The sequence below is a fragment of the Zosterops lateralis genome (genome assembly GCF_965231275.1).
Source record: "Zosterops lateralis genome assembly, chromosome: 21".
In the NCBI taxonomy this organism is placed as follows: Eukaryota; Metazoa; Chordata; class Aves; order Passeriformes; family Zosteropidae; genus Zosterops; species Zosterops lateralis.
Window position 1 is genome coordinate 3,585,774 of NC_139781.1, and position 26,763 is coordinate 3,612,536.

The window sequence follows — 26,763 nt, forward strand, 5'->3', positions numbered from 1 at the left end:
ACAGAACATAATTAAGAACATAATTTTGTTGTGGAGGGCATTATGTATTATGCAGTGCAGTAGGAAGATCATCACGATTCAAACGCCAAGTCACCGAGTCCTGGCTGCAATGCTTTGAACACACTCTATTTCAGTGGCCACATTCTGTCACAACGAAACCAAAGGAGATTATTACTCCAAGGCAATTAGCATAGATAATTCTGACGCAGGGCAATGCACTTTTTCAGTCTTTCCCCCTCTTCTGTGCCCTGCCCCTGGCTGGGATGGGATCCGTGTGATTTGGTGGCTCAGAGCTTCCTGCCAGGCTGTGCTCCCCAGGGATGTGACACTGCCAGAGCTCCCTGCACCAACTGGGTGCCAACCAGGGCTCCCAGGGATGTGTGATCCCTGTTCCAGCTGCTGCCACAGGCCACAGGGACACCACATCCCACCCCACGGGGGCTCTGGGGCTTTCACTGCTGAGCCAGCCTCACTAAAATGTACACTTGAAAGAAATCCTCTCCCCTCCTGATCACTATTGGTTTCTATAGAAACAAGAAGGAACCTCTGTTCTTCTCTAAATTTTTCCCCTAATGCTTTCTGCAGACTGTGTGAAACCAATTTTTTCCAAGTTTGTTTTGTTTTGTTTTGTTTTGTTTTATTTTTTTAGACTCCACAGCCCTCCATTTCTAACCTAATTCATCCAATTAAAGAACAATAGACTAGATAAAAAATGGGCAGGAGGTTTAAATTTTAAGGAACTCAATCCTATGCATTAACTATCTGTGGTCAATCCATCTCTCCTGGGTCATTTTATGGCTCAAGCATTTCAGAGTAAATAGTTTAAAACAACGGTACATCACAAGAGTTAAAAGGGGTCAAGAGGATATTTACTTAACCACTAGTTGACTTTTTAACTTAGAAATATTTCAGCAATTACTGTATTTAAATGAAATCCATCTCCTCAGCATCTCCATAAATTATTCTAAAACTCCAGGGTTCCCATCCACGTTGTGAGTCACCACCCCAATGCCTGAAACTTATTTAGAGGACTGTGATGTTTGCTTGCTTTGTTGCTGTGCCCTTCTCTAGAGGCTGCACTTGCACAGGAATTGCCATGGCTTGTAAATATTCTATCTGCCTTGTTGTAATCATTACGCAAATATACTTGCAGTCAGTCATATTAAAAAAAAATATAAGGGCTGTTGAGCCATGAAAAATTGCTCCAACACAGGTCTGACTTCAAAAAATTAGAGGAGAAAATCTTTACAACAAACAGACGACAGTAGGCAGAAGTGAAAGGAGTAATGCAAAGATGTTATTTGGGATCCACTGTTCTCTCCTATCACCAAATAAAGGAAGCAATAATCATTATTCACACCACGATGATGCAATTTAAGGCTGTTTTACAAAAACAACAATGAACACTCAATTTCAGCACACACATATAACTTTCTTTTATTGTCGATACATATTTACTCACACGTTTTCTTGGGAGGTTTAATATTCACGCACATACAAATCACTTACTGCAGGTAGCGAGTGGAGCTAAACAGAATAGAGGGTTGATTATATCAGGTGATTGCAGATAGGACCAAATTGATTCCTGATGTCACACTAACACAGTAAAGTGACACACAGGACAGCTTCTGCCCATGGGCCTGAAGGAAGAATTCAGGACAAATACTGGCTCTGCTACTGTTGCCACCACACCAGCACAGCCAGATTATCAGCAAAGATAAGAATGGGACAATTGTGGAGCTGCAATATCTGAAACATTATTTGTTCTGTAATCCTGTGTTAGCCTTTTTTTTTTGCTTTAAACAAATTAAAATCCTTCTGCAGGTGCTGAGAATATTATGACAGTTGTAAAGTGAACAAAGTGCTGTGTCAGATTCCTCCCTACTTAAACTCCAAGTCAGCACACAGTTCTTGTACCACTATATATATAATATTATGACTTTCAGCATTAGCTTTGAGGGTCTAGCACAACAATGTGCAGGGCTGAAGTCACCTCAAAGCCATTGGTGGGTCTTGTTAAGGCCATTACTCAAAAAGATATTTTTTCTCAAGGAAAAAAGGGGAAAAAAAATGCACTCATTTTATTGTTTCTTTCAGTAAATAACTTATCTCATGTTTTTTAATCTGTTTTTACTTGCTAGATTCAACATGGCAGCTACAAATGCAAAACTAATTCAACACAGAAGTAATGAATAAAAAAACATGCCAATGTTATATTTTTTGCAAAAGTCTATCATAGAAACAGCTGTTCAATATTAATTGTTTCACGTTGCCAGAGAGAACTTGTCCCATAACTAACATATTTTCAATTTCTTGGAAAAACAATTACGAAGTGTTTGCTCCATAGGCATTAATCACACTAGAAGTCATAAATTTGCAGAGGTTTTGTTCCATTTCACCATAGAAAAAGATTCTGTGTCTATAAAGACATTTTCAGCATTCATTCCACTTTGTAATATTTATTGAAAAACCAAAAAATAACAGAAGATTGAAAAAACAAAGCCAAAAATCAAACAAAAAACCCCAACAGTTCCAGCACAGACTGGCACTCCTCAAAGGTTAACATGAGAAAAGATGTCTATGACTGGCTTATTCCAGCACTCAGCAGTCCATCAATGATACACTGATATTAATAAGGATGGAAATATCGAATGCCTGGTAATCTGCCAAAAACCTGTATGGTACCTACAATGCACTTTCTCCTCCTGTCCCTCCAGGGAGAAACAGCTCTCTAGAGCTTCATGCACAGAAAGTTATTTTAAGGGATATATTGGTCAAAGGGGGGAGGATGAAAATTTCATGTCAAGAACCAGAAGAAACATGTGTGCCACAACTAACTATTAGTGTTATACCTGGATGGAATTTAATATATGCTAAATTCAAAGTGAACAGAAATATATGATGTAGTAGACTGCAAGACTTATGTTATTAACTAATTGTTAGTTCAGAAATCTCTGTGAAAGTGCAAAAACTCTCTTTGTCAACATTAGACTATAGTGATGCCCTTAATGCAGCAGTGGAGGAAGAAAACCCACCTCATTGAAATTATACAACTTCTACAAGCAGGAAAAAATATCAACATTAAAAAACCCCAAAAAACTTTAGAAACAGATGCAGTTACACACTTTGTTTTGGGAACAGCAGAACATGCCTCCACTCTTTACCTGGTTTACCCTACATACAACTCAGGGCCACCTCCAGCTCTCGTGACACAGCCAACAGAACCCTCTGCCTGTTTGCTGTGCCTGCTATTATGAGATTATGTAGCAAAACAAGAATATCCAGTTGTTGGTCATTGATTTATCTATAAAAGAGTAACTGTAAAAATGATAGAAGAGGCTCTGCACTAGACAGTCTTGTGAAACAGTTTATTACTTAAGCATTAATGACCCGTTTAGAGGTCTTTACTGGTCAGGTAATGACCAGCTAAAGGAGTTAAGGGCCCGAGGCAAAGCACTCTAATAAAACCCTGCATACAGCATGTGTTTGGTTCCTCCAAATTCTATTAGGAAAGAGAAGCGTAAAGGGTAATGAAAGACATGTCCAAGAGGCACTCGTATCAGCCCTCTCATTTTATATTTGGCATAACACACATGGCCTTATTCCAGAGGCACAAATCACTCCTTGTTTACACTACCACCTATCATGGAGAAGAGCAGTGACTACAGCTGAAAATGGCCAGCCATGATGTTAAAGACCCTGTTGCTTTGGGCAAATAAACCTTCCTCCAGCTGACAGAACCCATCCTGCTCTTGGAACCCCCACTGTCCTCTGCACCTACTGAGAAGGCTCCAAAGGAGAAGGGAGCCAAGATATGCTGCCAGGCATCTCAGCCAGCCCTGCCAGTCCTAAATCCTACTCTAGGAGTATTAAGGGTGGAGGGATTAAGTGCTTTCTGTATTCCTGTGCAATTCTACTTGAACACAAATGTCCACTCGAGTTATACTGTTTGCATTATGAGAAAAGGCATATTAAAACGGGAGTTTAATATTGATATCTCCAATCTAAGGCTGAGACAGAACAGCTGTATATATATACTTGCCAGTAAATTAGAAGCCAAGGGTTGGAACACTACCCAGGGCCTCACTCTTGGCTTCAGAGGCAGGTAAAACACTCAGGCCCACACAACCACATCTTGCTATTACAACCCCACAGCAGCATCGATTTTGGTCCTGATTTACAGCATCATTTGTTCTTGATAAGAGCCACTTGCCAGCACTACTCAGAAAAAAGTAAAATACAATCTAGGAGTGGAAATTAGAAACAAGAGAGGATAAGAGGCTAAGAACTTCTAAAAAAAAATGGGTCAAGATTCCTGTATTTGCAGGACAACATGTTCTAGGTACAAGCAAGTTATCTGCTCAGCATTTATTACTCTCTTCTCAACAGCAAATGAGGATAAAGAGCATTCTGATGACTTAGTCAAAAAAGTTACTTAATTTCACTGTCACTTCTTTGCCTACAGTATATTTCAATATTTATTTTGAAAACCACTCTGCAGTGTTTACATAACTAATTGTAATAGCTTCTGTAGAGTATTTCTAATTTTTTTGTGTGTAAACAGCCTTTTAAGCCATGCTCAAGGCTTATTTCAGACTTTAACAATCCTTCAGAGCTATTGCAGCTAATCATATAAACACACATTAAGCCAAATTTAACTCATCTACTGAGTAGTGAAATGGTGACTTAACACTTGCACCTTCCAGCTTCCAAGGTTAAATATCTCAGTGCTTTATTTCAGACCATCTGAAGTGATCATAGCAGTCTAGGCATTTACTAAAATTAAGTTCCCCATCAGAAGTGGGCAGGGCAGAAAACATACACAATGTTAAACAGAAATGATTATATCTACAGCTACATACTTTGGAGAGCTAAGGATACAAAAATAAAATTTGGGCCCTAACTAGAAGCTGATTCAGTGCATACAGCACCACATTTAAACCAGAGGATTTCTTCATTTTTTTTAGAGCCAAATTACAAGTTTTTGCAACACAGGGTTAACAGCAAAAGTGCTGACACAACACTAAGTGCATAGTGGCGCCTGCAAGCAGCTCTATAATTAATCTAAGTGTACTGTCATTACACTAAACACTGCTTCTTCTGCAGGATCATTCCAAATCATGAGGCTCTTTCTCTGTTCCTCAGATAACATGCAGTTCATTTCCAATCGTGTGCATTCCCAGCCGTGGCGTGATTCGCTGGAGTTACATTAGGTCTTGAAGCAATATCTTAATCAAATCAGGATCCTCTGTAAAACAAATCTTGGGCTCTTGGAGAATTAGTAACATCTAATGCCTTAGGACAGAGATGTGAAAATGTGAGCTGAAAAATGCACTGCTGGAGACCATACTCAGCCTCCCTGCTTCCAGCCATTTGCAAGTACATCTATCCAGCCTCCTACCTACACACCTCCACTTTATATGGTCATAAACCACCAATGCGATATCTAAATTATACCCTAAAAACTCCAGGTTGGAAATGGCTTGTATGAAAATTCACCTCATGTGGTTTATTCATTTCTGCAAGAACACAAGGCTCTGATTCCTTTTGGATGGAGCTCATTTAAACAAAGCCCAACAGCAAACACCCATAAATTAAAGCATTATTGGTATTTATGATGAGACACATGTAAACTGAGTGAATTTTGTGTAAAAGGCTTAAAAAAGGGAAAGAAGTGGAATCTTGCATATAAAAAACTAATTGCATTCACAAAGTTACTAAGTACTTTGTGAATTAATAATTTGAAATACGCATTACAGGGAAAGAAATAAAAATGCATCCTGTCTGGAAACCTGTTTATTCACATGCATTTCAGATTTCTCTCCTAATGCCTCCCACATCCACTGAAATTATAATGTCTTAATAAACTAAGAAAATATGGGAACAGATGGAATTTAAGTATTTTACAATATCTGTCTGAAGCTAGTAATTTATAATGGATATAAATTTATCTGGAATATATTCACTTTACTTCAACAAAAGCTTTATTTGATGCAATTGCCTGCTTCAGTGAGCAAGGTATTGTGATTATGTTTACCAAATTAAAATATATATACTAGAATTATTCACTTTTCATATGCAGGTCACTGATTAAAGACCAAGCAGAATTCCACAGCAGATTTCCATAGTTGTGACTTTAAGGTGGAATTGGTATGATAAATTCATGTACATCGCTTTGGAGAACTCTTAGACTCTTCAGAGTAGAGCTGGGTAAATTTATTTACAGAAACTGAAAAAAACACACAGTAAAAGTCAATGACCACATGAGAAGCCATGGCCACTGGGCCAGCACTGGCCATGAAGTCGTTCTGCACCTTCACCCTTTGCAGAGTTGCAACAGTGAGAATTAGATAAAACATCTTCAGAAGCACCTGTGTTTAAAAGACACAAACTCCACCAAGCAATCATTCATGCTAAAGGTTGATGTGCTGCAAAGTCATATTTTTCCACCAATAAATGTATATCATCCAGTAAACAAAGAGGCCTGCAGTACAGATACACATATACATACTCAATGAAGCCACAAAATATGCCTGATAACTATTCTACATTTCAAGAGTGAATAATGATTACAGGCATATGGTCTTAGACCATAGTGTGTCAAAACCTAGAGAGAAGTAATATTAACAAAATAATCATACTTACTCTTTTATATCTAAAGATGGCAGTCCAGAAACATTTTAATTTAGCAGCAATTTTGCTCTCCTCCTTGTGTTGGCAGTGGCATTCATGCAACTGCACAGGCAGATAGACCAGGAAATTAATCTGGCTGCAAAGCAATTTCCCTCCCTCCCATTCCCACCCCCACAAAAGAGAATAAGCAGGACCATTCAGCTGATCTGATTCACAACATGACATCCTAAAGCCAGCAGCAGCACAAGGCACACAGAACAAATGCATGGCTGGGGTGACACTGGAAGGCAGGACAGCATTTGTCATGGATGTGTCAGGTGGAAAGTCAATGAACAAACACACCTAAAACTGGCACTGTCCAGGCTGGGATATTTTAATGATGCTCACATGAATGCCCAAGGTTCATTATTCCCTTTGTCTTTTCAAGCTTTCCAACTCTCACCCTTGGAAATCTAAACTACCTCTGGCTCAGACAACCACATATGAAATATATCACTGCAACAGCTCCGAACATGACCATGTCCTCTGTGCCAGGCAACAGCAGCACATCAGGCTATTGCTACTGAACTGCAATGGCCAAACGCTGCCAGCTCTGTTACAGCCTGGAGACACACCTGGAGTTAGGGAAAATTAAATTTAACATCCACAGCACAGACACAGAGTCCACCAATTTGCTTGGTAGGGTGATCCTCTGAAGTACAGAGACCACCAGAAAGCTGCTGAGAAAGAACATGCTAGGCCAATGCCCTAAAACACTGAGAAAGAAGAGAGACCAAGGGTGTACTGTCCCCTTGAAGAAATACATCAGCAGCAAGAGACAAGATGGTTAAATTTTGTGCCAGGTGATATTCCATCGCTAGCCACACCTGGTTAACCTCCAAATCACCAGGTCACAAGTGTGCCAGAGAGGACAGGGGAGCACAGCAGGTTTTGGGAGCCAGAGACAGGTCCTCAGTTAATGCCTCCACATCTACTTAATCCGCTTCACATTTTTAACATTCTTTCCTCAGCAGCATGAAAGATCTGCTAAAACCAAGAGCAGCCAATGACAATGGGAAGCAAGGAGTCCTTGGGACTCAAAGGACCCCACCGTGGTGTGGAAGCCACGGTCACCCAGGGTCTGCTGCCCCTCAAAGGCAACGTGTTCATCCCAGGGCACAGCTCACAGCTGTCAGCCAAGACCAGAAGTAAGAATCCTGGTTATTCTGTCCCATTCCTGCCAGCCAGAAAACACAAACACTTCCAACCAAAGACCCAACCACCCTCCCCAGGCAAATTCCCAGGCCACAAAGCTACAGGATCAGACTTACTTCTGGTGCTGCGACTGCTGCATTTTTGGTTGTGTTGTAGCTCATCTTCAGGCAGGTGCATAGAGGCCGATTCCTCCAGGATTCCCTCTTGCTGGGGAGAGCAGCAGCCCTCTGTCCTCTCAGGGTGCTGAGAGTCCCAAAGTCATGCTTTCTCTGCCACCAGGTTATTACTGTAAAGCCACAAAGTGCTATTATGGCAGGAATGCTTTTTGAGGGTTTTGCTGCCTTGAAGGAGACAAGATGGGCTCAGATTCCTCACATCAGAAGAGGGCTGGAGGCACCAGATCATTAGTGGGCAGATACAACCCTGAGTCAGAGCCGTATGCCAGCCCTAAAAGGCAGGAGCTCAGACATCATCGTGTATCCTGCATTTGCTAGTGGCTAAATCTAGTGATTAGTCAGCACTGAGAGCTGCTGAATCACTCTTCAAAGGCACCTATCTCCCTGCTGACATCAGCGAGGCAGCCACGCACTCCACTGAAATAGCCTGGGCTGCTCAGCTGCCGACAGCAGCCCTGCACTGAGCCTGCACAAGGCCTGAACCATGCCTCAGACACCTGATCCCTGACCTGCCACAACACACTTGCTAGTAAAATAACAATGTTCACATGCAGAGCAAAAAGATGCATGCAATCTTGTGTTAGTTGTTCATTTCTGATAGCGTAATTTGAGATGTAATGCAGTATTTACATCCAGTCTTTAAAAATTGTTAATGTATTTCAGAGTCTTTTAAAGTTCTTTTAAATTCAGATTCTATCGCTCATTATTAATTGTTTGGGTATTAATTATTTTAGATTAAATGAATGTAGGCATTGATATTCATAGAAGACAAATGACATACTAAGCAGATGAGACAATTAGCATGAATTACTTCAGTCAGCTTGAAGTCCCCAAAATCTCTTTTTTGATTAAATTTAAAAAAAAAATCACAAGATTAATATCTTATTTTATTACACTGATTCGTTAACATTTTACTGACCATGGCAGACTTCACCTGGTTAAATCTGAATTCTGTCAACCCTCATAGTAACAAAACCCAGTCTTAGAGATAAGGTGCTCTCCACAGGGGCCAAACAAAAGCTAATCAATATTTTCTAGCTAAAGGACAATCTTTGAGTCAAGATCTGTGCAAGGAAAATCTTTAGCCAATTCTTAGAGGAAAGCAACTACTTAGAAATACATAATAAGCAATTAAACTTATTGCGCTAGAATTTAACAGGAGCTCTAAAGACTGGCAATTATTTTCCCATGCTAGTGGATGAAAATAAGTGTAAACAGCACTTAAAAATGATGCATGAGACAGAAAATACTTGTGACATAAATCGGAAAAACTAATAAAGTAAAACTCCTGCTCCTCAACGATAAAACTGAACAAAAGGCATGTTGGTGTACAGAGGCTTTGTTCATGACAGAATTTTGGTATTGTTCTAACATCTACATTGATAAAAATGGCTGTTAAGCCCTGTGCAAAGAATATATTTAAACTTTTTCTTCCTTTCTGTTTCTTTTTTATATCTGAAATCAATTAAACAATAATTAAGAATTGATTTCGGAACGCTTAATCCTGTACATTTGTGCAGGGTTATTTGTTTGCTTTTCTTTTAAGTAGGGTTTTGTTCCTTCTGGGGAAACTAAAATATCATTGAACAAAAATCCTGAGGACTTTTCTTACCAAACAGTGGGATTTATAACAGAGAAGCAAATCCTCCTCTCATTTTTGGTGTTTTTTTTTAGAGGAGCGCTCCTGTCAAAGTCAACGACACTGCAGCATCCTTGAAAAGCAACAGAGCTCACACTGTATCACCCACTGGAGTCAACAGGAGTGCCAGGAGGATGATAAAGGGAGCTGTGCTCCAGCAGCACTTTAACACTGAAACAGAGACAAATTAGAAACGCTTAGGGGAGGTGTGCATGGCAGAGGTTAATACAATCCCATGGAATGTCGCAGCTCGCTTCACATCTCCAATCTGTCCACTCACCGTGTGGCAAAAAGTCAATATATGTATTTCAACAACCATCAGTAACGTCCCCACTAAATCCTGGTTGTGCTACCACCATGGGAGGCTTCCAAAAGATGCAAGTTACATAAAATAGACACATCTAATATGTCTGTGGTTGAAGACTGTGGGAAGGGCCCCATCTGACCACGAGAGGGAGAATTGAATCATACACATTGTTTATTCACACACATCTCCATCTCAAACCAAGCTCACAAGGAGGGCAGTTAATGACTTCAGTATAGTCAGGGGACTCCAGGCACAGCACTGAGATCCCTGCTTGGATGTGATGAAGGGAAGACGGAAGAAAACCAAACCCCAGAACCTCCCTTCTATCAAGGGATGTTGAAGCATAGTCAGGTCAACACTGTTTGAAGACATACAGAGTATGAGCTTTCCTATGGATCTTAGCAAAGATTCAGGAAAGCTGTCACAGTTTTTTTTCAGATGAAGCCACGCTTTGTGGTTTCCACCTCAAAACAGATACTAGTGTTTCTCTGCTGGGACCAGCTACTTCTGAAGTGCCACTGATGCTCCAAAGTCTGTATGGGTAGCTGGCTAAATTTGATATAGATTTCTACACACTGGGTTTAGCTTCTTCTGTGCTTGTCTGGATTTTGTTAGTCCTGTTCCTCATATGAAAGACAGCAACAATTATGACGACAGTCCCCCAAAAGCTTCAGAGATCCTGATGACAGTATTTTCAATGGAGAATGTGGACACTGAAACCTGATCTTCTCCTCAAGTCTGCAGACCCAGAGAGCTTGCTGATAACCCCTTTTCAGGCCCACTCTAAAGTTCATCTATTTTCTGGCTGCTGGAGAAGTCACAAATTGAGGGATGTATTAGGCTGCCATGAGAGGTTTATGTTTACTACATTTATTGCTGCTGATAGCAATAACTAAGAACAGCCCCCACTGCACAGGACTTTGCAGATCTGCAATAAGTTCTTGTGTCCTGGTCAAGTTTCAGTGCTTGGAGAAGTGCAGAGTAATGGATGTAAATAAATAAATTACAACATGTGGGTTTTTTCACCAAGCTTCAAAACACATTCCTATTCCTCATTTTTCAGGATCAACCATTCCTCACACTCACTCCTGAGGATTTGCTTTATTTACAGAAGAACTCATAACCGTATGAAAAAGTCTCTCAAAGCTTTCCAGGGTTATTTGCGACCTCAAAAGGAGATGAGAAGAAAGCTCTGTTCAAGCAAGGCACGTCACAGCAGATGTGACTGGGTCCCAAACCTTACATGTCAGCAGAAAGATATGGAAACCCCATCCCAAGCCAAAAACAGTTTTTTAATCTACTGATGTTTAATGAACATCTACTTATCTTTAAAACAAAAATACGTAATTTACATTCTCCTGCTTTGGAGGCAGGTAGCTAATTTTTCTCCATTGGATTTTGTTGTTTTTTTGTTGTTTTTTTTTCTTGGAACACAGCTAAAATCTAATTCTACTCACAAAAGCCAGCCTATATCTGACATGCAACTGCAATATGGGAACACCTGAGCCACATTTCCTATGCCACTGCAGCTGCAACAAAATTAACCAGCTGACCTGTCTCAGAAGGGAGTGAAAACGAAGTTTTCCTGCACAATTGCAAAAGCTTTGTCCAGAAATAGGTCTCCTTACATCATTTCATGCTACGGAGTTATATACACTTAAGCATAGGAGAAGGCATTTTGAAATCCAAGACACAGAAAGGCAACTGCTGCTAAATTACTACACCATGGCTGTACTGAAGCTGGGATCACCAGCTCATTTTCCACTGGTGTGGAGAAACCAGCTGCAATTCCATCATCCTGTGTGAGGCCTCAAAGCATCATCTAAAGAACATACAGATACACTCTACACAGATGATATAATACATGTATACATAGATGATATAATATACATGCCCTATACCATGCATATGTGTACATAATGCATATATGGGTATTATCACACAGCACACAATTCCAGCAGCTACAAAGGTGTGTGCACATAATTACACAATTACACAATTCAGAGAGCTGTATACAAGATCTCTGAAGCCCAAGAACTCTCTCTAGCACACACTCAGGACCTGTTTATGGACAGTGCACCCCAGATAAAAGTGCAGCCTGTCCTCAGAGCTATGGGGCTGGCACATGGATCCCCATGTCCCTGCAGCAGGACATGCAGGACAGGCCTGGAGGGCACAGCCACCGATCCAGCTCCCTGATCAAAGCCTTTCTGCACAGGCAGAGAGAGGAGAGGTCCTGCCCCCAGGAACTGCCAGCACTGACACAGTAGAATCAGTTTGTTTAGGTGGGTACCTTCTGGAAGCTCAAGAATCTGCAAAGAAGTTTTAATGAGTTTTGCAAGTCCTGCTGAGAGCAGAGGTTCTCAATGGACCAGTAAAGCTGGCCAGTGATACTAAAAAATACCAAAGGCAGCACTTCCGATAAGCAGGTTAGCCTGCAATGCTTTAGCTGCTATCCTTGGTGTCACTAACTGCTTCATCCCGAGTGTAATTGACTCCAGGGGAAAACAAAAGAGGGGATTTTGTTTTGTTTTGACAAATCCACTGCAAGGCACCACACTAAGGTGCCAAAGGCTACTTTGTATTTACAATGCTGATGATAGGCACAACTCAGAAGTTTCCTGACCTCAAGTACAAACACAACATGAAAGGTGATATATCAAACTGACACTATCACAACTAGAGGAGAAAAAAAAAAAAGAAAGAAAGGAAAAACACCTCAGATTTATACCAGGCTTGCCTGCCTAGCATAAATACTAACATCAAGCTTGCAGGCTTTGTTCTATCACTGCTTAAAAGTTGTGTGATACAGCACAAGGGCAAAACGGTACAAAACCAAATGGAAAGTGTTTCCAAACACAAACACAGAGGAAGAAGAGGAAGAACTTTGCTGAGCCCGGAAAGGAACTTCAAGTTTACAGAAGTAACAGCACATTCAGGCCTTCAGTACCTTCCTTTTGTCTTCATCCCTAAACTCACCTCCAACCTGCAGGCTGTGGCATCTCTGTTTATTGCTCCCACACTTGTTTTTCCATCAGACCCTTGTGCATGTGTGAGTCCTAGCCCTGCAATGAGGGGGTTCAAGCCCTTAAAACACACACCTCCCAGAAAGTCTCTGTACTTCAGGCTTCTTTACGCTGAGGCATTAATAAAACCACTGCTACAAAGCCCAAAATAAAATAGGCTTACTCTTCCCCCCTCCCAAAAAAAAAAAAAAAAAACACAAACCCAAAAAAGTTCTTGTTGGTTATCTGGAATCAAAAGGAGTGATCCCATACTCAGACTGGCACTCACTCTTTCTCATTTGGGACATTGAAATTTTTAAGGAAGAGCACTCCTGGATTTTGAGCTGTCTCTCAATCAGGTCCAACAGCACAGACCAGATGCTGCTCACTGTGCTCCAGGACATTCCAGGACAACTGAGGAAAAAGTGAACTTTTTTTTTTTTTAAATAATAAAGTAGGGACAGATAAAAATAGCACTACACAGCATCCAAATGAAAGTAATAGTGGACAGAAAAATTTGCAGTTGTAATTGTATTTAATGTCTAAATGACCCATTTGGAGAGAGACATTAAAATCAGTCACTCACTTTATAAAAGATAAAATAAAAGCATTGATCATAAGTGCCAACATAGTAAAGGCAGACATTTATAAAATAAAATTTTTTAGTGCTTTACATAACCTTTCACACAGACCAGACTAATTGTGGATATTTTGAAAATATCAATGTTAATAACACGGAGATAGTATTGCATTTCCTCCAAAGAACATACATTTGAATGACAATATTTTTAATATGAGCTCTGTATTGTAATTTAATTTAACCATGAAACCAATTTCTGCCTTCAACATTTTATGTTTTACAGTATGAAACAGAACATTATTTGCTGTAATGTAGTTTATTTAACCTTAACCTGATGTGGTGCAACAGTGAATACAGATACACTCAAAATGTTAATAATATGACACACTGAGCTGATTAAAATTTCAATTGTGTTTCCTCCATCTCCTTTGGAAAGTTAATGAATTAATGAATCTTTAAAGGACAGTCAGGGAGGCCTTAAAAAGAAGATGCCTTTTTGAGTAAGGAGAGAAAGTGGCAGATTACAACTTAATGGCTTCAGAATAATGGTAATTTCCCTATTTTCTTCACTTGCCTTAGCTCAGCTAATGGCTTCATTAGTGTCCACACTCTCAAACGAATAATAGAGGACCATGTCACATCCATCTTAGTCACATCACAATAAAACCGTTAAATACAATTCAGCTACCTGCCTTCTGCCAGTCTGGGCTGCAAGGCAGAATTAGCAGCACAATCAATACGGAATCCTGTTATTAGATTCTTTTTCCTTTAAAAAAGAAGTGTATCATCAGGTATAATCATGCAGTGCTATTAAACTGCAGTGCACATTTTATGCTGATTAGATAACTAGAATTACTCAAAATGGACATAAAATGAAGGGGAAAAAATCTGCTTAATTTACACCTATGCATCAAAATAAAATTTAAAAAAATCAACAAAATTCTGGCTCTTTATTTGATAAAACTGACGGGTTACCTCAAAGTCACCACAGATGTATCAAATTTTTCATGACATCTCCTCTTCCAAACCATTTCACAAACCAGGCTAATTAAGCAGCAAAAAAACTCCTTGGCTTTAGCTACCTCTATCTTGGGAGAAGAGATTTCATTCAACCAATTAAAATTTTTGGAAAAAATTCAGTGTAACTGAATACAGCTCCATCAAAAGATATCAAGCCTGATGCAACAAGTTCAAAAACTGATCTTAGCACTGTAAAAACAAATGGGAATTATAATTTTTTTAAAAATATGTTAAAGGTTTTTAATTTTCAAAGTAGTTGAATTGAAATTATTTTGTGATCATTACTTTTAAACTGGATTTAAGCAGCACTGTGCTTTTTTCTTTTCTTTACTCATTATACGGTTTGGCTACTCTGTGCAACACGAAATCTCTGTTCAAGCATATTTTTCTCATTATATACATATTTTGTACAACAAATTATATGCAGGCTCTTTAACAACAGTGATTGAAACATGCACACTTGGCAAAATCTAATGCACAAGTACCATTATTCTCCACTTTTTTCATCTGTGGAACCCAAAGGAGCAAGCTCCAACTTCTACCTCGCTGAGCTGCAGCTGGCAGCAACGCATAAGTAAAACAGGGGGAGGAAAATGGCCCGTTTAATACATCAGGAAAATCTCAAATGCTCCAGGCAAGATTCTGTTCTCAGATCCACAGCACAGATCCTGGCTCCAGCGCTCTGCCCCTTCCTGACCTCGGTATCTGACGCTACCAAAAAACTGCGAGGGACGTGTCGAGGCAGAGCTTTATTGGATCACACCAATCTAAGGCAGGATTTTGCACTAAAGGATTCCTGGACTGATTTCCCCAATTCTCTACATAACCCTGCCATAACCACATCCAGCTGACGTCCAGGAAGAAACTGCTCTGTAAATATCAGCACACGCAGCGTGCCGGGCATCCGCGCTTGGCAGCTGAATAAATTCTCCTGACAACATAAATCTGATCCCACCAAGAAACCTTTTTAAAAATACATTATTGACTAAAAATATTTATATGCACCACTTTTCCTGTTAGCAAAGGTAATATATTAACTGCTTTGCCATTACTGCAAGTAACTGTAGGGTAAGAGAGAATATTTCTGTATGCACGCTATATATCCACTTTGAATTAAAACATGATGCCAATATTATACTAAATCACAACAGAAGTCTCAGTCCTAAACAGATCTTGAGTGACACCTGCATTCTAATTTTTTTTAGGAGCAGCTTGGCAATGATGAGACTTTAATGAGAAGCACTACTTCCAAAACATGTAGCTATGGGCGAACATGAAATATCATCTATTTATCATTTCGGCTCTTAGTCGTTATTTTTATACAGAATTAACTGAATTCCAAAAGACAGGTAAATCACCTACTTCTTCGCTACCTTAGGATACTAAAACCTTGGTATAAAAACCAACTTATAAAATAACCACAACCCAAAACCTCTCAGAGTCAGCACCACTGTGTTTCTCAGAGGATGAGTTCACAGCTCACCAGGGAAGGATTTACTCCCCCTGTCCAGGTGTGCCACCTTGGCCTAAGCAAATTCCCATCAGAATAAAGGAGGAAAACTCAAAAAAATACATTTGCCAGTCAGACCTCAGAATTTACTTCACTACATCATAGAACAGGGCAAAACCGACGAGTATTAACTCCAGATGCTGTTCTAGCATCAGCATTATAGCACTACCAGGCCCAGACACTCCAGATATCACAGTTATTATCCAACATGAAATGGACACAGAGTTGCCTATGCTTAAAAAAAAAAAAAAACAACAACAAAACTGAACACATAAGTGATACAGAATATTCAAAATATGCAACAGTCATTTTAATATTTACTTTTACAGGCATCCTTAGGAGCTCCAAGTGAACTTTCTCCTGCTCACTGCCCCTTTAAGATTTTCTGCATCACCCCCTCTTTCATTTAATTGCCTGGAGGAAGAATATTTACTGCAGCTAAAAGATGCAGGAGGGAGATTACAATTTGTAGGTAAGTTAGGCAAGGAAGATGCATTTACAACTTTCCTGCTTAAACTGCCGCAGAAACCAGTTTTACACAGAGTAGAGGTCCCCTCAGAGTAAGCTTGCTTAGCATGCAAGTACACTATCTGCCTAAACTCTGCTTTTCTGATTAAAGTTTTGTATTTAATTAAAATTGTCTTTAATTAAAATGCAAATATTCTAGGACTTTAACAATAAATTGTTTACACTAGACTGAGAAACAGCCCTCAAAGGCTTTGGGAAAAAAAATAGTTTCAATTGCAAGCTGTATATTCAAACTTCACTGCTCAGTGAAAATGGGTAAAGATCCTTTTTTCTCCTATTGGCTTAATCTTTTTTAAACAAATGGAAAGATATACCAATTTGTATCTAGAATTCGCACAGAAAACAATTCCCAAAGTTATTGGCTGTTGAGTAAGTAATTAGGCCAGTTCAAAACATCCATTGTGCTCGAAACAATTCCTTTAGCCAATTTCGCTGGGAAATGATACTGACACCACAAAAGAATTGCCAGTGAAATGAACGATAGCACAGCCCCTTCCCCGAGTGATAAACACGGAGTGTGCTGTGTGCACGCAAGGATCCATCTGCATTATCCCTCCACCAAAAAACATCCTGCTCGGGGTTCAAAAATAGCCATTGTGTTTACAGAAGAGCACGGTTTAGATAGGGCAGATATACGGCCGGCTCATTTCTTTCTTTAAACAAACACAGAAAGGCTCAGCACCCCAGGTTTTGATTTAGCACAAGGCAGAGACTGCTCTGCACCATCAGCAGGCCTTGTCTGTATGAAGTGTTGTGACATGCAGGTGAATTATCCTCATGACCACTTCATAACTGCCCTCCACTAGGAATAAAATCTAGCCTTAGTATTGAATCTGACTTAATATCTTGAGAATTTTAAATTTTGTCCAGAGAAACTTCAAACTGAGCTCTTAGCACTCTTGTGCAGTAACAAAAACTACAGTTATGCACAGCTTGGAAAGAAATTTACCAAATCCCAAACCTTCCACAAATAAAAAAAAAGAAAGTAAACAGTGCTTGGAAGGTTTTATGGTTCATTAGCAAAATACTGCATTATGCTCATCACCATATCCCTGTTCAAACACTGAAGAGCAGTGATATAAGTTAAATGAGGTAGTAACATTTAAAGTTTGAAAAATCCACTTCCAGAAGCCAGTGGAACAAATCATACATGGGAACTTTCTAACTGGAAGTACAAGCTAGAATAATGGTATGAATATGACCTCTATGGAACTAACATAAAGTATCCTCATTCTTGCAGAGAAATTCTTACAAAGACCCACTTGCTATAAATTCGAATTTCCTAAATTCATTGCAGATCTGAGAAACCAAAATGAAATAAATTACCACAGTTTGACACCGTCTCCTTCATCACAGTAATTCCAGATTTCAGTATAAAAGCCATTACTTAACTTGCACGCCATAATTTACACACTCTTTTACACAATAATTTTTGATCCAAGAAAAGATTCATTTTCCTTTTATAATTATCTCGTGTCAAAGTCTTTAACCTTTTCATCTGAGGAGCCAGAGCTGGATTCCTTCTGGAAACATATGCCCCAAGTTCAGCTCCTCTCTTTGTGCCACTGCAAGAAGAGGCTGGACATCAGCAGAGAGCTGACCAAAGAGAGCACCAGGGGCATGGGCTGCAAACCCGGGCACCTAAACCAACAATAGCTCCTTCCAAACACTCTAAGCAAGCAAGCTTTTCCAAACAAAACCATTTATTGCAGTGAATAAAACCTGTGTCAGCCCAACGTGAAGTTGTAAGTACAGCACGAGAACCACCTAAACCACAGCGGTGCGCTACTGCTGATTTGCATAATTTATACAAATTAATGTAGATTCGACAATTAGCATTTCAAGAGGGTTTCCTGGTGCCCAGGGAAGGCTGGTGTGAGCCTGGGCAGCCTCACCTGCCATGGGGTCTGTCCACACACAGGCACCCAAATCATGTCTGTCCTGCAGCATGGGGTGGAGGCTCTTTGTTCTGGCGCTTCTCCAGCGTTATGATAAAGCTAGAGCAATATTCTGTCTCACTGAAATTCAGACAACAGGATCCATACACACTGCCTTTTCAAAAAAAAAAAACACTTCACAGTGACAAGCAGGAAGCCTGGGCTGGCTCCAGCAAATGTGGGCTCACTTCAGAGCAAAGCAGCCAAATAGCCCCCAAAAATGCAGGTTTCCTAAAAAAAGAGCTGCTCTATCTCCACATTTGGTTCCCCAGAGGACTCCTGTCCGAGCAAGGCATCCCCACCATTATTCTTCATCACACACACCTGGCTGTACCCACATTTCACATTTCCTTCACTTGGGGAACACACCTCTCTGCACCAGGGGCAAGAGGCCACTGTACACGACCACACGCTCTGTGTGGACTTGCTTCCACCTGAAATCATCCAGTAAAATTAAAAAATAAAAATAAAAAAAATGTAAATGATACAGCAGTTATGTTCCCCATTCCTAGAAAACACACCATTCTGTTCCAGGGCCAGCAATTAGTTCTTACTTCAGGCACCTCTGCTGCCTCAGGAACAGACTGCTGGTTTTTAGCCTGTTTCCAATTTACCCTCTGGCAGAGGTGCGTAAGAAGCCTCCAGCAATGAAGTTGCAAACCCACGTCAGTATAAATTTCTTTTTTGAGAAGTTTCAATCTTGTTTTATCAGAGACCAGCGCCTGTGCTGAGGAAAGCCTATAATGATTTCTCTTTTCCAGGCTTATTCTAGAATTGCATCTATTTTGGGGTTTTGTTTAGATCTGTCGCAGCTTTCGTACTGTTGATCATGTTGTTTTTCTAACCCGCCCTGAACATCTGTTGGCTCTTTCTGAGGCTGCATAATCCTGGTTTTTTTCCTTCTCTTATGTATTCCACTGCTATCAGCTGGCTGTTATTCTTGGGTTTTATTTTTCAGTGTACATTCTATTTCTTTTAGTTTGGAAAAAAAATACTATTTTAAAAGCACTGATTCTTTCTGGCCTCATCTTATCCTGCACAACAAATTCATATCTGCCACAGCTTTTGTTTTCTTCTGCTGGTTTGGGTTTTTTTATTTTGTTTCTGCGTGTTTTCCTTTTTTTTAAAAAAATGCATCAATACAAAAAAATCAGGTTGCAGCAGACCTAAAGGTGGAGTGAGAAGACGATGAAGGATCTTGTTTTCATAATGATAAAAATCAGCACTTATAAAAGATACAGGGCTGGCAGCCCTGCAGAAAACAGAGAGAACACCGTTTAACCACAAACCAGACACACATACACTCTCAGCAGGACCACTGCAAGCACTGAAAGGGGAAACAACAGTCAAGCCTTGGCCTCCTCACCGGGGCTGCCAGCGAGGGCAATAATTAGTGCCAAGCGTGGGGGTGGGTTTTTCTTGACATTGGGAACTGTTTGGAGACCACAATTATTTTGCATAGCCTAACAAACAATTATCAGATGGCAGCAGCTCCTGGTCACTACCAGCCTGGACTGCATTCAAGCCTAAGGGAGACATGTATCTCCCCAGCCAGCAAGTCTCCCTACACAGTGATTGCAAAACAAGATTTTGAGGTTGACAAGAGTCCCTTTTAGCAGCATTTGGATTATAAAATTGCTCTGACTCACTGCAGCGTATTACTCCCTCTTAATTAACAGAGCTGAACTTTGTACATGTCTAGACTTCCTCCTGCAGAATGGCAGATTTTGGCCTTCATGAATATCATTTGAAGTCATATTATTTACAGAGCCTTTATTCATTTCAGTCATTTGTTTCAAACATATTTTCCACAGAAAGAAAAAATGCACCAACTGCTGGGCCATTTAATCCAAACTTAACAGTTAAGATGTTTTATTCAGCATTTTAAAAAGGATTGTCTTAGGGAATTTTATGTGCTGCATCTCTAAGGTTAACTTTACAGATTGTAAAGTGCCTTGGGATGCACTAGCATGAAAGGCATTAAGGTATTGCAGGATTTAAGCAAATGTGCATTGCACTAAAAAGAACCTTTTATGAAAGCACATACAGATAAAAAACCACAGTAAAGCTAATGTTTATTAAGAGATGCTCAGATTTATTTCTTAAAGCAAAACTATTTTCCTCCTCCACTCGCAAAAGTGATCCTTTTTTAAATCAAAAAATTTTCCACCAGTACTGACATAAAATTGCTGAAAATTTATGCTTTATAAAAGAACATATTTTCCCATTTAAATGTTCAGTCTTAAAAAAGCCCAACTGGATTCACATCAAAAAGGAAATTATTTTTTTTTTAAAAAGTAGGATTTCTGGTTTGTGGGTGGTTGGTTTTTTCCTACCAGTTATTATGAAAAAATTAATTAACTATATTAATTAGCTGGGCTATTGTTACAGGATTTTATGGGTACAAAGAAGGATGAATCACACATTTTGATCCATGCCTTCCTATTACTATCAAAAAGTTGCATTTCAAATACAAGAAAAAGCTTGTACAGCTAAATCCCTTGACACGCCTGGAAATCACAGAGTAGGCTTGTACACCAATCACTTATGAGAGAGGATTTAATGTCAGTGGGTGAAGTTCAACACGGAGAGAAGGAGCAGCATTAACACAGCCAGAGCAGCCTTATCAAGGAGAGGTGGGGTACTGTATCAGGCTTTATCTCCACCCTTTAAATGGAAGGGTGGATTTGATCTTCACCACCTCCCTCCCTGTTTTCCACCTTTGTAACACCCAAGTATTCAAGCTCTGCGGTCTCAATCCAGAGACTATTACAGCCTGTTAAGAAAAGTATCAGCTGATTTTAAAAGGCTACAGATAAAGCCCAAAGAAAGTGTCATGGATTTCAACTGGTAGGACTGAACACAGGATCAAAGTTTAAGCGCAGAATATATATAATATTATGCAAAAAAGGAAAAAAAAGTAACACTGCTGGAACTCCTATCGCTCTAACATCAGAAGAGATGCAACAAACAACAACTTTATAATGCCAGATCCACCTTTTCATTAAAATTACATTAAAAATAAAACATGGTGAAGAAAGTTAAAAAGCAGCATATGACTTCTACCAAGAAGAGAAGGATTAGTTGTCCTTTGCATTCTAAGTTTGAGAGTTAATATGACACTCACAATACCTACTCAGAGCCTCAGATCTTTTTTGAATGATAGGAACATTTCTCAAAGGCTTTCAGCTACAAAATAGCCCTCAGATTTGTTTCTCTAGAGCACCTGTAATTCAAAAAACATTACTGACAAATAAAGCTGAAAGCATTGATTTTATTTATAAGTGAAAAATTTCAGATGACTGCCCTGAAATCTAATAATATTCTCCTGTTTCAAGAAGAACACTGTACTCTAATTACAGTGGGTCATAAAACTGAATTAAAGGAACAAGATACTGTTTTAGCTAATGATGCTTTTTAACTGCCTCTCATGCCTTTCTAGTACTATGGGCATTTTCGGTTACATATTTGCCACATTTTGTTCTCACACAACTGCTTTTTCCACTCAAGTTCAAAGGAAGATCAACCCATTTAACTCAATCTATACCTCCACTGCAGGCACCAAATACCCATCTCAGCCTATTTCTCACAGATGCATTTCCTTGTGAAAAAAATCCAGACAATGTGTGTCAGCAGGGTATCCTTTGCCAAGCCACAAAGACCACATCTCAGTAACTCTAGAATGGAAATACTGCTGTCTAGGTATTTTACACCTGGATTCATCCATATTTTTCCAGTGCTTTGTCCATGCATTATTGAAAAGACAAACAGTTTTATTGAGCAACAAGCTACAAAAACAGGTTGAAAACATCCAATTGTTCTTCCCGTGATGGACTTCAGACTGGGAGACCTGCACCTTCCAGCTCTGGGCTGCTCCCATAAACTACACTTCAAGTCCTGTCGTGATCCTGTTGCAGATGTGGGTCTTCCCAGATACACAGTTATCCATGTTTCTACTGTTTCCTGTCTGACAAAGGTGCCAACCAAAGAAGGCTGATGGTGATACTTCCCCTGCCACTGGACCTGCTGACACCCCTGTGCACCGGGCTGCCAACCGAGGTGTGACTGCAGCTACATTTACTCTGATGTGGTATAACGTACAGTTGTTACTACAAATACAGCCCTTTTCTTAAAACTAGCTTTTTATAAACTGTGCACCTGTGCAAGCACAGAAGAGCAAATCTGGGGACTCCACGACAAGCAGTCCCCCCTCCTAGACTGGATTTGAGTGTCATGCTCAAATATCACTGACTGAAACTGCAGCCACATACAGAATCCTTCACCACAACCTCTCTCTTTGTCTATGTGTTTATTTTACACTAATCACTAAAACATCACAGCACAAAGTGTTATGTTATCTCTGTATCTATCTCAATATCTATAATTACTTTCTCTTTTGTAAAAACTAGGACAGGGAGTTGTAGCCCTCAAAGATTACAGACACCCATCTTCCTAAGCCTGACTAAGCCTAAACACACAACAATTATAAGATGGTAAACAGCAGTAATTGTACACTAAATGTCTTTTTAAAGAGCCAAATGTGCACTTAAAGTTTAACTCCCACTCACTGCTGCTCTAGAACAAACAGTAAATTAGTGAATACAAAACTAAAGAAAAAAAAAGCCCCGCAGCATGTTCCTCAGGCAGGAAGTAATTCTATTTCCCCCCCCCTTCCTTTCAACCTTTGTAGACATAATGCAGAATAGTTTCAATAAAGCACTGCCTGCAGTAAAAGCATGTGATGATCTTGCAATCCAAACTAAAGTGTGATAATTACCCTGCATTAAAAGACAAGGGGACACACAGAGAAATAAACGACCCTCACCCCTGCAAAGAAGTGCAGCTGCATTCTAATTTATCAACAGTCAATTCATTACCTTCTGTACTTTCAGACAGGGGGTTTTCATATGCACCTGTATGTCTCAGTAAAGTGCAGCTAGTTTCATGACCATTACAAGCAGTTAAGGCTTCCTCTTTTCACTGGGACAGGTGGCGTGCACAGGGCACAAAACCACTGAGCTACTTTTACCCCACGTGCATCAAAACCAACTGTGAGGTACCACTGCAGTCCCTTTCTGGTGAGATTACACAGTCCTAAGACACTGCAAAAGTCTCGTGATACATCTGCCTTTTGCTGGATTGGTGGGAGATTGCTTTGGGAGTGTTTTGGCAAGGAGAATATTACCTAGCAGAAATGAATGCAGAAGTCAGTCCCTAGAAGCATGACAGATGACAGTGGGCATCAAGTACAGGAATGAGGGATTCTTCAACTTCCTTTTAGAATTGGCCAGACCTGAACACAGAGGAAGAGCCTTGTTCTGCCAGGGCACTTAATAGGCAGAGGACACCAGTTTCCAGATCTGTTTGTCTCATCCATGAACACGTGTAGGGAGAAGGGGGAAAAAGAATTAAAACATCTTACAAAGTAATAAAAGGTAGCTGTGAAATGATAAAAGTTGATTGTTCTTGCAGCATGTTACTGTGTGACAGCCCTCCTGACAATTAAAACGAAGAGGTTGTGAGCACTAATGGCAATGTCAAATTATGGTACACATAAAATATACTACAAATATTCCAGCATTCCCAGAATGTCTGTGATATTTGTTGCTAAGATGTATCATGTTTGCTTCTTCCACATCCATTTCCATGTCTCCACTTACAACACTGAGCACTTAACTAGGAAATTCCCCCCTCCCAAGTAAAAGAAGGACATTTTCATACTGATACAGTTTTGCTTGGATATATAAAATCTATTTGAAAGGTCTTTAAGTATATTCACAACTACAAGGCCCTGAAAGGTCTCTAAAGCCAAGTTTATACACCAGTGTCCATTCTGCAAACAGAGTGAGGCAGAGACATCATCTGTCCAGAGAGTTCCATCCAAAGCACAGCATCCTCTAACTGGAACTCCCCAGCCACCCTACCACCCATCACACTAGTTGGTGCTATTTATTTTCCAGCATTTATTACTGTAATAATGTCAGGAGACAAACAGGCCACACTACCCTGTGCCCTGTAAATACAACAAATGGCTACAGAGGGATTTCACTGCAGTGCAAAAACTGTAAGAACTGTCCTCACATAAAGCATCACAGGACAGCAGAGAAAGGCAGAAGATATTCTGAAAACTTAGTTTTTCTGTTTTAGGAGTAAAACTTGAGCATTTGAAGCCTCCCCAAAATTCAAGGGTTAGGTTATTTATTTTGTTTTGAAGCACACCATGACTCAGAATACACCAGTTAAGCAAATCAGCACCTGTCAAGCCTACTGAACTCCTCTCTATTTAACCAGAATTTACATTTAGTTCAGTCAATTAATACAAGCCTTATCAGGTTCATGATAATTAGCACACTTATTAAGAGAAGTAACAGCAGTAGAAATGGTGTCAAAGAAGAGCTTTGTTGTTGTTCAATTGTTACCACCAGAGACTCCTATCTGATCTCACCCAGTGATCTACTTGCTCTTGTACTGCCAAGGAGACCCACTTATTCTGCTCTTAAACCAGACAAATTACTGTGACAAGAAGCAGGCTTAGGGTAGCTTCCATTCACAGATGACTTTAAGTACTTTACAGGTCATGTGCTATTAAACTACTTACTTCACCAATTTCTTTTGGCTTATCCAAGGGTAAACAGTTTTAATTGGAGGAAGAATTATTCATGTTTCGTTTTGCTTTCTTTTTCTTATTATTCTTCCCTTCCTGTTTTATTTTTTACCATGAATAGTTGAGGACTGTTGGACCAAAAAATAATTTCAATCAACAAGAGAAAAAAAATCAACTTTTGCTTTCCTTTGCTCTACATATATTGCTGAAGGGTACTTTAACACAGGCAGACATCTCTAAGCAAGTATCACTTGGAGCAATCAATAAGGCCACTTTTTGGTAATCTGTTTTAAAAGTAGTCCTTTAATGAACAGGTACAATTTAGACTCTTCACACAGAAGATGCCCTCTTGCCTTCCATTCCAGAACTTTTAAGAATTTTAACAAAAATTATCAAATTCCAGACCATTGTTTATACACATACACACTTTTCTGTGACTCTCTTGAGCTGCAGGGTCATAAGGCTGTAATTTACAGTGCAAAGTAGTGTTTTAAGAAAACAGTAGCTCAAAGCATAATTGCTGGGTTTTTTTCCCCCCAACTTGAATGATCATTTTTCTTTTCTCTTGAACTCATAACCATGAAGCTCCATCATTAGTCCAAATTATTCTGAGAATAAAGATAAAAGTTAATATACTTTGACAAAATTAGCCACTTCTTTAACAATAAAGGGAGTATTGAGCTATCCTTCAGTCATCACTGTTCTTAACTATTTGATATTAGATAAGACCTGGAGAAAAATGAAATCCATAAATTGCACTGTGTGGCATATTCTACAGGCAGGGAAGAGGCTTTATAGAAGGTGAGACAGTGCTATAAACCAAAAGTAAAATCAGAAACCGAACCTTCATTTTAGATTCCTGGGCTTTTTAATGTTCAAGATAGACTGCAAACATTAGTTTAACATTCTCTGTTTTTCTAAGAGTACCTACAGAAGCAGAGACAATTTAATACAAGCGGAGTTGAACTGTAGTGAAGGTGTTTCCAGGCTATGTTTTTAAGAACATACTTGAAAGACTGGCAGAACAATCCAGTGCTCTGGTATTTTCACAAATGCAAAACAATGAGATACTTCAGACTCTATTCACACACAAAAAAAGAAAAAATGGAGAGGAAAAATGGAGAGTTAAATGTCTCTAAGTGGAAGAACCATTTCCCATTTCAACTTTAGCACTTTACTACTGACACACAATGAAAAAAGTGCTTGTATATAACCCAGCCATGTCAGCAGCAAAATGAATCTCGGGGCTGTGCAATGATCTAAGAAAATCTGACTGGGCATATGGGAACAGCTCATTTTGCAAGACCTCCGAAACTAACCTACTGATAAACACCGGAGGGTGCCTGACTGCCTGAATACTCACATGCTTATTTGTTGTTATTCTTATTCATTACTGAGTCATTATTATTACTTAAGTGCCGACAATGCACTTGTGAACCAGAACAGATGCAAAATATCCTGTGCTAATGAGAAAATCAAAGCCTTTCTCATATTAGCAATTTCATATTATAGGATCTCTTTATTTTTGCCAATAAAGCACAAAAGTAATTAATACAGCAATATTTTCTTATTGTTCATGAGTAAAGCAAGTAAAAACTGCTCAGATTCCGCTTTGGCTCTCACCCCTACC

At 39.6% G+C, this 26,763-nt stretch overlaps 1 protein-coding gene across 3 annotated transcripts in view; it reads right to left on the reverse strand.

Moving 5' to 3' along the window:
• AFF2 (ALF transcription elongation factor 2) overlaps positions 1-26,763 on the reverse strand; it is a 339,134-nt gene that overhangs the window by 297,892 nt on the left and 14,479 nt on the right. Inside the window, exon 1 of one of the 3 annotated variants that reach the window (XM_083876556.1) lies at positions 7,944-8,055. The exons of the other annotated variants lie outside the window; for them this stretch is intronic. Coding sequence (XP_083732682.1) covers positions 7,944-7,966 — 23 coding nt within the window. The 5' untranslated portion in view covers positions 7,967-8,055. Of the gene's footprint in view, positions 1-7,943; positions 8,056-26,763 lie in introns of those variants that run through there. 3 annotated transcript variants of the gene reach the window in all.